Genomic DNA, 13,241 nt, shown 5'->3' on the forward strand with positions numbered 1-13,241 from the left:
AGAGCTGGTCTTGACTCCTTAGCTAAGCAGGGTCTGCCCTGGTTGCATATGAATGGGAGACTACATATTTAAGGGGAAAATATTCCCCTTAAGGGATGGAGCCGCTCTAGGAAGAGCATCTAGGCTCCATATTGCCTCCCTGGCATCTTCAAGATAGGGCAGAGAGAGATTCCTGCCTGCAACCTTGGAGAAGCCACTGCCAGTCTGTATAGACAATACTGAGCTAGATGGACCATTGGTCTGACTCAGTATATGATAGCTTCCTATGTTCCTATGAAGTTCATTCAGTTATATCCCAAAACAGCCACTTAACTGGTCTATGCTGGTTGTCAGAGTGGGTTTATTGCAGGGGTTCTCAAACTTGAGTCCCCAGATGCTGCTGAACTCCTATCATCCCAAACCCCATTTGGGGACCCAAATTTGAGAATCCCTCGTTTATTGTTTTGAGGTAGCTGGTGGTGGTTTTTAGCCTACTTTCCAGTAAACATATGAGGTCACCCAGCATTCCGTGTGTCTGTCCCCCTATCAACATCACAATGCCTGGACCAATATGAACCAAATTGGGTACAGTTGTAGGTACACATAGGGACACCTCAACAGCATAGTTTGTAAGGATGTCATCCACCCCAATTCAAGATGACAGATGCATAAACGTTTGAGGCACAAGTGGACTAAATTGTGAACTGTCTAACCAATTTGAACCAAATTTGCCACAGCTGGAGGGACACAAAGGGACACCTCAATGGTATAGTTTCTGATGATGTCATCCATCCTGATTCAAGATGGCAGACATGTAAATGTTTGCAGTGCAAGTGCATTAGTTTATGGACCACCTGACCGATTTGAACCAAGTTTGGTACAGTTGTAGTGAGTGACTCACATGGACACCTCAATGGCATGGTTTGTGATGATGTCATCCACCCCAATTCAAGATGGCAGACACACAAACATTTGAGGCACAAGAGGGCTAACTTGTGAACTGCCTAACCAATTTGAACCAAATTTACTACAGCCATAGGGACACATAGGGATCTCGCAGTGGCATAGTTTATGATGATGTCATCCACCCAGATTCAAGATGGCAGATGTGTGAATGTTTGAGGCACAAGTGGGCTAAATTGTTGACCATCTAACTGATTTAAACCAAATTTCATACAGTAGTAGTGAGTGACACACAGGTGACATACCATGCAACACCTCAATGGTATGGCTTGTAATGATGTCATCCACCCCAATTCAAGATGGCAGAAGCATGGACGTTTGAGATGCAAGTGGGTTAACTTGTGAACTGCCTAACTGATCTGAACAAAATTTAATCCAGTTGTAGGAATCGTGAAAGGAAAGTAGGCAGTTCAGCTCTTACTAGAACATCTTGTTTCCTTACTTTTTGCTTTTTATCTGGGTTTATTTTATCAGTCACAGCCTCAATATTAGCCAATATGCACTTTCAGATATGCATACATTTAAATATGGTCACATATGTAAATGAGAAATGGTCATTTACTTGCTCTCATTCTGGAAGAAAGTGACAATTCTACCTCCAGCTTGGAATGTGCACGGAACCATTTGGCGCTCCATTCTAGGAGCGCTAAACAGGTTCCATGGACTAGCATTCGAGCTGGTTCGGAGGGCGGGAGGTTTCTTTAAGGGACAGGGGAGGCGCTGCCTACCTGCCAGCAACAGCCCTGCCGCTTTCCTCCCACCAGCGCTCTCATAAAAAGCATCCACATGGGACTGCAGAATCCCTCCCTGCACCCCAGTCAGTGTAGTAATGGAAGTCGCAGATGCACGTGCACACGGCACGCACACGTCAGCCACTTCCATGGCGACACTGACCAGGGCACAGGGAGGGATGCTGCAGTCCCACAGGCCTGCTTTTTATAAGAGTGCCGGCGGGGGGGGGGAAGCAGTGGGGCAGGGGCTGGCAGGAGCAGAGTCTCTCCTGCACCTTAAAGAATCCCTCACCCTCCCAGGAGTTCCATGCACATCCCTACCTCCATCTTTTTCTACACTTGTTCTTTTAGTGCTTAACTTTGTTCCCGTTGCCAAGTCTTTTCCTTCAGACTGATTATGGGCTTTAACAAAGGTGCAAGTACCTTCCTCCAGATCCACTTGTCTCCGGACTTAATTACCAACCTTAATGGAAATGCCATTTTTCATCAAACCAAAGATTCTGCCACACACCGTTGGAAACAAGTAGGCTGATTAGTTCTTACTAGAACAACTTAGCCTGGAAAGTAGGCTAAAAACCAGAGGGATTATCCTTCCCTTTTTAAATTTCCCTGTTTCTGCCTTTTAAGGGCAGAAAAGGGCAACTGCAATGAACTAAAGGAGATGCAGCAAGTTCCCTACAAGAGAAGACTGAGATGGCTGGGATTCTTCTGTTCGGGGGGGAAAGTTTACTAAAGGGGGGCATGACAGAGGTTGATAAAATGATGCTTGGTATTGAGTGAGTTGGATACACACAAGTTTTTCCCCCAGTTCCAGAATGCCAGATCATCTACTCAAATGGATTGGCAGGAATCTGAGGACATACAAGTATAAGTACTTTTTCATACAAAACATAGTTAATGTATGGGATTTCCTGCTGTGTGATGTGGTGATGGTCACTTTTTAGGCTTTAAAGAGGGATTAGACAAATTCATGGAGGAGAGGTCTATTGCTGTTTCTCAGTGATGATGGCTCTGCAGGAGAATCCTTATGTTCAGAAGCAGGGGTAGGAGGGGACCAATGGCAGAGAAGGCTTTTGTCTTCATGCCTACTTGTGGTCTTCCCCAAAGCACCTGGCTAGCAACTATGGGAAACTGAATCATGGACCTGATGTAACTTTGGTTTGATCCAGGATGATGGTCCTTGTTCTGCATCAGTTCAGTGCCTCAGATTTGCCATCCCCAGTGCATGCAGTCTGTGGAATGAGAGGTCTATATATATACCCCTTATATCCCTATTCATCCCTGCCCCTTCAGAGAACCAAATTATGCAAGGCCCACATCTCATAATGGGCCTCATAATTGAATGGATGCTGGCAAGAGAAGATGGAGAGACAGGGTTTCATTGAGATATGGATCTGTTTGATCTTTCCAAGATTTTTGGTCTTTTCAATATGTATCTGTTCAGTCCTAATTCAAGGAAAGTGCAAAGAGTCCTTATTGTTACATGCAACAGAGTTTCTTCTTTTTCCTTCATGGTTAAAGGCTGTGATCCATTTTGAAACATATGTCACTGCAGAGCCTAACAAGACTCCTTAACTTCATCCCTCTGCTGGACCTCTTCCAGATGGTGTATTATTCCAACTGCATTGCAAATGCCAATGGGAGATGTAAGAAGCCATCCACATGATGTTCATGAATGTTGTGTAACTTCTTAGCACCATCTGCTGGCAATCTGTGTAAAAGCCATGTCTTTCCAAGTTAGAATAATAGCATTGAAAAGGCAGAGGTTTTTCCATGACTTTTTAAAGCCATAAGTGCATACTGCACACTAAGATTTTAGATGATGTGCTTCAGCATTCTGTGGCCCATTTCTTCTCCCATTGGAATTTGTGTTTAAGTTGGAATAAATCACCGTCTAGAATAGCCCTTGGGCTTCTGTGCTATTTACAAGGAAAGATTGGATTGAGCTTGCATGGTCACGTGATCCAAAGCTATTGATGAAAAAGAGCCTGAAAAATCCACTCACCTGCTTTATGGTGCACAGCAGCTTCCCATAGCAGTAAACAATAATGAAAAAAGGAATGAGAAGGCAGAAGACGAAGAGGCAAATTATGTATGATATGTTGTTAGCATCTCTGGAATGCCAGTTTACTGAACATGTTGTGCCTGGCCCTTCTGGCCCATAGCTACTCCATCCAAAAAGTGGTGGTAAGGTCCAGAATAGAGAATACACCCAGGATATAACAATTCCCATCCATACTTTCTTATAGTTTGTGGCATCTGCTTCTGTTGTTCCCATCATGGTGCAGTATCGTTCATATGAGAGCACAGCCAGGGATATAAGGGACACCGTACCTGTAAAGTAAGAGAGCACATAATTATCAATGGGGAATTGATGTTGAACCAAACAAATGAGGTTGATCAAGAATCTTAAGGAGTTCTAGATAGTAAACTCTGTGATTTAAAAGGGGAGATGAGACCCAAGCCCTATTCAGACATTGCTCTGTATATGTGTACAGGTATCTACACATGGACATGCTTTTATGTGAATGATTGTATATGTGTTCCTCTTAAAAATGAACCTGGATACAGGCCCTCATAAATGCAGGGTTCAGATAGGAAGTGTGCTACTCGATGTGCATTGAACATATTTTAATAACTATGCACACATACAGACCTTTATATGTGTAGACTGTACACATACTGTATTTTTATTGAACATAATGCATGAATAGAGTTCCACTCCATTTGTGACATCTTTCCTAAACCACCTGGGCTTCACCCTACATCCTCTTCCATCATCCCATTTTACCTATGTGAACATATGGAGCTTTCTTATACTGAGTTACATTGCTGGTCCATCTAACCCAGCAGTATTTACCCCCCATTGGCAGCAAATTATCAAGGTTTCTGGCAAATAACTTTCCCAAAGCTGCTGTCACAGATCATATCCACTGGAAATGTTTCACTCCCTGGCTATGATCACATCATTCTTCTCCATCAGCAGTAGACAGAAAGTGCTCTGGGAAGAGACCATATCATTTCTGTATTTGCACACTATATCATACATTGGTTGACATGATGTACACCATTATGAATCAGTTTCCCCACAGTTTCTCCCATTTGTCACAATCAAAGAAACTGTGGGGACACTGTTTGTGGAGGCAGCAGCATCCTCGCTGTCTTCTGAGCCTCCGTAACAGTGTGCATCATGTTGGCCATTTTCAGCAGTAATCGTAACAATGTGGGGGTGGAGGTAGGTTGCCCTTATATATTGTTCCTTCATGGGAGAATACAGTTGACCATTTTGGTCACTTACTGCATTAGGCATACAACCAGTAGCGAGCTGGTTGACTGCAAAGTCCACCCATGAGGATAATTTTAGTACATGTCCTCACTTAATCAGAAATCTGGAGCAGCGGGATAGTGGTAGAGTGATATTTCAGAGGACTATTTTGTTCTTTCAAAATTCTCAAGGACAAATGTTCTTATAGAAAGTAGGCATGCTATTATCACTATATTTTTATTTTATTTTATTTTATATTAATATCACACTTCCACGGTAGAACACCATGGTGGAACCCAGCCTCACTGGGCTACCACTGCCACTTGAGCTCTTCCCCACCTCCCTTGCTGGAGATGAACTGGAGATGAGTGGTGTCCCTAGGATTCCCAGATCCAGGCCTGCTTCGCTTCTGCAAGGTTGCTACATAATCTGCTTTCAGACCAAACATATACAGTGGAATCTGAAGCTTGCAGGCGAAAGAAGTCTCTTCCTGTTCATTCTTATTTTCAGATAGACTTCAGTGGTTCAAGCTTTGCTCTCATGAAGCTGTGTTCCACCCACAGGTTATGAGTGACCCAGGGCAGTTGGCCCTTCCATAAACGCTGATGAGGCAGATGCTTCAGGGGCTGGACTGGGAGAGGAGGAGGCAGGGTCCATGCCACCTACTCCACTGCTGCCTCACTGGGTCATCCTCCTCTCCCTTGCTGACTTCTAAGTTTCCTTTTCCCCCTGCCTGTAGGAGGACCTTAGTTTCAGAGATCATTGCCATTACCCCCAGGCTGTCCTTCTGAGCCAATGAAATACATTTTCCTGTAAGGATGGGTGAAGGGAAAGGTCAGGATTTGGGTTAGGTTGGGAGGAGAGGGAAAACTTCAGGTTTGGGTGGGGTTAGAAAAACTGCTTCCACATCACATTGGGGATTAAGGAAGCTTTGTGGCTTGTGGGGGGCACTGCTCCCTGGTGTGTGTATAATGCTGGGGAGAAGGTAAAGCAAGGGGTTTATGGGGCAGTGGAAGGAAACAGGAGGGAGGAAAAACTGGGTGGAAAAACTGTATAACTGACAGCTCCATGGAAAACTACAGTTCTGGGGGCACAGATCACAGCTTAGCTGAATGAGGCTGTCATTTGGATCTAATGAAATAAATCCCCCTGTATGCATGTGAGAAATAGAACTTAACAGCCCTGCAGGAACAGGCCCAAGGCCCATTTTGTAGGGATGTGCGAAACGTTTCAGGTACAGAATGATCTGTACCCGAAACAGCGAATTTCGGGTGATTCGGAGTCGAACCGAATCACCCTCTAAGAAATCCGAATAATTTCAGATCCAAAACGAATCACCCCTGTTTCGGATCCGAAATATTCAGATGTTTTGGAGCTCAATTTAGTGGCCTTCTTCCACACCCCCTCCATTTTGAGCAATGGCGTCTATTTGAAATTCCCGCCTTTTTGCATCCCATTGACTTCAATGCAAAAAGGTCTGATGTGACGTCGGCTCAAATTTTGGGTCCCAGGGGCAAAATAGTGGGGTGGGGTGGTAGTGCCTAATGGGTGGAGGCTACCATCCCAATTGCAGAGGGATTGGGCAAAGGACTGATTTTTAGTGAATTTTTGAAGTTTTAGTGTCTTTGGGGCAGATTGGGGGCATAACGTGGGATCTGGGCCAAAAGAATGGGGTGGAGTGGTAGTGCCTAATGGGTGGAGGCTACCACCCCAATTTCAGAGTTATTGGGCAGCGGGCTGATTTTTGGTGAATTTCTGAAGTTTACGCATCTTTAAGGTTTTCCCCCTTTAGGTATAATGGAGAAACCCATGGAGGTGGTTGGCACCCCATGTGAACTACACCACCACTCGCTCTGGGCCACCCCAGCACCCCCCAAGTGCATTTATGGGGCTGCTGAAAGCTTCATTATACATTATGAGGAAAAACCTTAAAGACGCGTAAACTTCAACAATTCACCAAAAATCAGCCCTCTGCCCAAATCCTTTGAAAAAATTCAGGCAGCTTCCTTGCCCCTACCTGGCACTACCACCAACCCCACACCACTCTAGGCCACCCCTTTCCCCCTGACGTGAAGCAATACACCCTACATTATACCTAATGGGGGGAACCATAAAGACGCGTAAACTTCAACAATTCACCAAAAATCAGCCCTCTGCCCAATAACTCTGAAATTGGGGTGGTAGCCTCCACCCATTGGGCACTACCACCCCACCCCATTCTTTTGGCCCCAGGACCTGTTTTTTAAATCTGAATCGATTTGGATTTGGATTCGGATTAATTCGGATCCGAATCAAATCAGGGGTGATTCAGATGGGCAATATTCAGATACAAAACAGAACAGGGGTGTTTCGGTTCGGATCCGAATCGAAACACCAAAAATCCGAATTGCACACCCCTACCATTTTGCCCACACAGTGGCCCACCAGTTGCCTCTGAGAAGCCCACAGCAAGAAGTGAGGGCATACCCTCTCTCGTGCTGTTGCTCCCCTGCAACTGGTATTTAGAGACAACCTGCCTCTGATGCTCTAGGTGGCCTATAGCCCTCAGACTAGTAGCCATTGATAGACCTGTCCTCCATGAATTTATATATGTCCCTCTTAAAGCCATCCAGGCTGGTGGCTGTCACCTCATCCTGTGGCAGATAATTCCATAGGTTAATTTTGCACTGTATGAAAAAGTGCTTCCTTTTGCTGGTCCTAAATTTCCTGACCATCAGTTGCAAGGGATAATCCTTGGTTCTAGTGTTAAGAGAGAGGGAGGAACATTTCTCCCTCTCCACACCATGCATAATTTTATAGACCTCTATCATGTCTCCCCTCAGTGGTCTTTTTTCTAAGCTAAAAAGCCCCAGGTATAGGAATATAATACCTATAATATAGGAAACTGGATCAACCAACCCCAAGCCAGTTGATAGAAAGAACTATATCAACCAACCCCAAGCAAGTAAAGGTGGGAAGACTAAATGTTCTCAGAGGAGAACAGGCTGACTTTGGATCTGTGTAAAATTAGCCCTCTTGAGGCATTCACAATGCCAGAACAGTCTCAAAGATACTGTACTTCATGCTTCACCTGTCTCCATAAGACATATGACTAATGACATAAATGAAGGCATTTCTTTAAATTTGCGAGTTCTCATTTTGTTTTTGATAAGATCACAAAAGAAGGGGAAAGACTTGTCTGTCTATTTATCCGGTGCTTGTCAAGATAGCTATATGGGTATTCAGAATATCTGTGGTATTGAACATGATTGGTAGGCCTACCCATGCCTGTCCCAGAATCGAGAATAACCAGGCTAAAATTAAGCTGAATTCTGGAGAGGGTCTGGAACAAATTGAGCCACTAGGCCCTACCATTCATCCAGCAATAATGCCATTTGCCAGAGTAGGGCCTTAGTCCTCTTTGCAAAATTCCCAGGAACTCTCCCCAGAATCCCTGCTTCCCCATGCAACAGGATCTGAGGCCCCACTTGTGGCAGATGCTGAGAACTACATTTCCCATCATTCTTACCAATACATCCTTGGACACTGTGACCAGTATCCAGATTTGATTGCTCCTGAGTAGTCCTACTGAAATTAAATAGACTTATAGAGTCACTCCTGAGTAGTACTATTGAATAACTTTGGCTGGTGCTTGGGGAAGGAAAGACAATTTTGAGGCAGTGGGCATGAATTGGTCCCCTTTGCTTAGCAGGGTTCACCTTGGGTAACTACATGTGTGCACTGTCTGCTGTAAGACTGCCATAAGATATTCCCCTTAGGGGATGGGGCCGTAGCTCAGTGGTAGTGCATCTGTTTGTACCCAGATGGTCCCAGGTTCAATGCCTGACATTTCCAGGTAGGGCTGTAAAACCTTGGAGTTCTGCTGCTAGGTGGTATAGACAGTACTGAGCTAGATGAACCAATGTTCTGACCTGGTATAAGCGGCTTCCTATGTTTCCATGCTCTGTGATTAGCTCATGCCACAGCATCCAAGCCCTCAGTTGCTGCTGCTGCATTTATCAGTAGCTTCCATGCTGCTGCTCCTCCATCCCAATAAGATGCAAAAAGTGTGTGTGTGAGAGGGGTCATTATGTGAGTTCCAGGGAACACTGTGGCAGAAATGTTGGGACAAATATGTGAAAAGTGGAATATAAACATTTTAAATAAAGAAGCAAAAATGAGGCAATTGCAGATTGAATCAGTCTCCAGTACATGCGTTGGCCATCCTAAATGAATTAGGGCAGGAGTTCTCAAACTTGGCTCCCCAGACTTTCCTGGGCTGCAATTCCCAGCATCCTCAGCCATAATGGACTTGGTCAATTGTGGCTGGGTATGCTGGGAATTGTGGTCCAACAACATTGGGGGAGCCAAATTTGAGAACCCCTGGATTGTCTGTCTAGCTCCCTGCCCTTCCCTCCACAAATCTATGTTTGGTCCATCACTAGTTTTAAGTTCATTTTGGGAAAGCAACTGCTTGAATGCCACTGAAATACATTGGAATTGGTTTACTGACTCCTTGAATTTCCTATAAAGGCCAAGGCACATGAAGTCAGGGAAGCCACCTTGTCCTTTGCGTTTCAGGGAACCATGGGAGAGATAGCCAAGGAGAGAGGATGCTGAATGCAAGACCTCTAGATAAGAAATCTACCTTAAAAAACTTTTGATCCCACACAGATATAATGACAGTCTTCTGCCTTACACCAATCCTTTGGATTACTGCCAGAAATAGCAGCAATTTGAAAAGGGCATTTAAAAGCATCCACCTCTGAAGTAACACATGTGGGTGTTAATAGTTATCAGATAGTTAATAGTTATCAGTTATCATCTCTACTCCTGGCTGTTAGCACAGAGTACAACCCAGAGCAGAACAACAGCAGTGACAAGGATGACCTGAAAGACTTGGGTTCTAATGTGCTTATCATGACATGTATCATGATAACTGCCCTTCAAATGAGGTGGACGCACAGGCTGAAGTACTGCAAAGATGCAGCCTGTCAGATGAACAAGGAGCAGCCTGTCAGATGAACAAGGAGCTGGTTAGTCTTCTCAATGCCCTCACTGTGTGTCTCTTTACCACATGGGGGAGTTGTTCATCTGAATGGCCACTGTGCCTGCATGCTAGAGACTTATTTAAACAAGTACTTGGAACATCTATAAGGGCCATGCAAATGAACAGCCCCGTGCGATAAAAGGATGTGCTGGGATGGTGAAGGATATTCTAATGAGTGCATTCTCAGTGCATCCCTTTCCTGGTTATGTTGCTGGTGGGTGTCTCTGGAGCTCTTCTCACGATCAGTGAGAAGAGCTCTGGAGCAGTCTGCAGGGAAGGTGGGTTTAACTTACCTTCCCTGCAGATGAACTCCTTTCCTTCCCTGGGCACACGGATCGTCCACCTAGATGAGTGGCGGCTTCCCCTGCAGATCTTGGGGTCGGGATGCTGGGATGTGCTGGCACACATTGCCCCACCCACCAGAGTGCCAATAATGCACCACGTGAGTGTGTGGTACATTATTGGGATCCCCCCTTCCCTCCTGAGTGTGACACATGACAAATGATTTTTTAAAATGAAGTTAAGGGAGTGTTTGCTGTCAGACTCCCCGGGGACAGGGTGGGCTTCTAGCCCTTCTTGGGCTCCAGAATGACTGGGTCAGTACCAGAAAGAAAGAAAGAAAGAAAGAAAGAAAGAAAGAAAGAAAGAAAGAAAGAACATCCTCTCGAACAGCCAGGGGAGGAATTTAATTTGTCACCTGAGTCCTCCTCCTGGCTTGCTGCATTCAGCCAGTTCCCTCTCCTGGAGAACTCCTGGCTCCCATACTCAGAAGCAGCTCCTCCTCCTTGTCTTTAAATACCCCAGTGCAGAGCTGACAGGGCTTAAAACCTACTTCCAGCCCCGCCCCCTTCCTGACCTTGCTTCCTGTTTCCTGCCACACCCAACCCAGCTGTCTCCCTAGAGCTGTTTCCTGCAGCTCTCCCTGCCTTGGCCTGGGCCCTTCTCATCCCCCCTGCCCCCCTAAAGGGCATGAAAGCCCCACAGGAGGGATGCCACGCCCTTCTCCAGACTCCACAGGGCCACCCAAGCAACCAGGTAACATGGCATCCTGACACTCACTTTGGCGGGTTTGAATAGCATGTGTGAATAGCCTCTCTGTCAAAATGGCCCATAATCTGGCAAGTCTAGAAACACATACAGAGTGGGGGGGGGACAGCAAAGCAAGATATACAGTAGTAGAAATGCAAGGAGTGCTTCCTTCTGGGATGGATATGGTGCACAAGCTTAGGAGAAGCTTGCTAATGAGGCGAGATGAGGCCCCAGGTGGCACCTACCCCACAGTTCAACAACTGTGAGCATCCTGCCCCACCCTCAACACCCATGGGCAGCACTGCATCCCCCTTATTCCAGCTACTTACCTCAGCGGCCACAGGATGGGAGGCACTTTTAGCACAGAGTGGCAGCTTGTCTTCTGCCTCATCACAAGAGGCATTGGGGAAAGATGCTCAAAGTGCCTCCCACACTGCAGCCATTGAGGTATCCACCTGCTTACTTACTGGTTGTAGGGCAGCGGGGGGAGGATGTTGTGTTAAAAGAGTTATGTGCATGAACCGACAATTGCAGTTCGGTTCGAATTCAGAACAAATTCGTACTGTACCTCCTGTCTCCAAACCAGTTTAGCTGAACTGGCCGGCCAGTCTGGTCCGTTTGACCAAACCGGTTCGGTGATTCAATGGGCTATACTTTGTAAAGGAGAATCCGGCGAGGTTTACAAGCAGAGGGGTGGGGCAATCCTCTAAAGGGCGGCTGGAGGCAGCAGCAAGAAACATAGTTTAATGATCTTACTGGCCCAGCAGCTGCTGCCAGTGCCACTTCTCGCTCCCCTGGCACAGCCCAAGTGCACGGCAATCCCTCTTCAGCAATCCACCCACGCAGTATTAAAGGAGATTGGTAGGCCTACCCATGTCTGTCCCAGAATCAAGTACAACCAGTCTAAAACTGCTGGTTTTAAAGCTCCATCCCTAGCATGCCCAGAAGATCAGCAGCCAGTAGCTAGGGAACGTGGCATGCAAGGAAGGTGGAGCTGGCTCAACTGGCCTGACCCATTGACACTGGTGTCTGCATCAGTGGGCATGGCCAGCACAAGGGGCGTAGCCAGGGGCAGTGCAGTGCCACCTCAGGCAGTAAAGGTAAAGTGTGTTGTTGAGTTGGTGTAGACTCCTGGTGCCCACAGAGCCCTGTGGTTGTCTTTGGTAGAATACAGGAGGGGTTTACCATTGCCATTTCCCGCTCAGTGTGAGATGATGCCTTTCAGCATCTTCCTATATCGCTGTTGCCCGATATAGGTGTTTCCCATAGTCTGGGAAACATAGTCTGGGAAACATACCAGCGAGGATTCGAACCAGCAACCTCATGCATGCTAGGCAAGCCATTTCCTGCTGTGCCATTATGTGGCTTTTAGTGAGGTGGTGCCCGTGCTCCAAGCCACACTGCACAAGCTGAAGCATAATCTGCACTTATGGGAACATTAGTGCATGGATACTCAGTACTGGTGGCTGCATCAAAGGGAGACAATTATCTTTTGAACAGAAATAACCACTTAGAGTCTTTATTTAAACCTAGAGATAGTAGCCCAGGGGGTAAAATGGATACCTGCCTCAGGTGGGATGTGGAATCTTGGCAGCTGGCTCTGTCCCTAATTATGTCTATTCATTAGTAGACACTTGTCTAGAATATGTGTGTGGGCTCCCTACAGATGTTCTCATAAACTTGCATACTGGCATAAAGCCGTCTGATGCGCCCCCATCACATGTTCATTTACCCTAATGCATATCTGAAAAAAGCTAGTGTCAAACACTTGTGAAGACATTCTCATTTTAGAGCATCCTGTCCTAATGTCTAAGGATATAAAATGTAAAGATAATAGCTGTCATCCAGTAATGCACTTTACAGTGCCCTTTCTCGGCAACTGAATAGTGTGCCTCTACTAGATTGAATTTAAAAGCCACATGTATAAGTATTATTATGTGAATAAAAATGGCAGTTTTGCCCATTGGGTGGTCAAGGTTTCATTTACCTTGTTCACAACTGTCTTTTTAAAGAGGAAAAGGGGATTTAGAGCAGCACTTTGGAAAGAAGACCAGCACTCCAGAATAAGCAGCTTCTGCACCAATATTTGAGGCAGCACAAACTAGTCAATGTTCTGTCCCTGGCTGGCACCCCGTGGTATGTGGTGGGCTAGTATTTACTCTGTGGACCTTTTGTCAGTGGGCTTGTTACTCATCAAGTAACAAGCTTCATTCCCTCCCTGTGGGTCCATGGAAGACATATGTAT

General features: G+C 45.9%; 1 protein-coding gene across 1 annotated transcript in view; it reads right to left on the bottom strand.

The window, feature by feature from the left end:
• The window catches only part of LOC128350219 (parapinopsin-like), a 176,814-nt gene that overhangs the window by 148,075 nt on the left and 15,498 nt on the right, over window positions 1-13,241 (bottom strand). Inside the window, exon 2 of the mRNA XM_053308108.1 lies at window positions 3,679-4,007. Within this exon, the coding sequence (XP_053164083.1) occupies window positions 3,679-4,007 (329 nt within the window). The remainder of the gene's footprint in view (window positions 1-3,678; window positions 4,008-13,241) is intronic.

Source organism: Hemicordylus capensis, chromosome 3 (genome assembly GCF_027244095.1).
Source record: "Hemicordylus capensis ecotype Gifberg chromosome 3, rHemCap1.1.pri, whole genome shotgun sequence".
NCBI lineage: Eukaryota > Metazoa > Chordata > Lepidosauria > Squamata > Cordylidae > Hemicordylus > Hemicordylus capensis.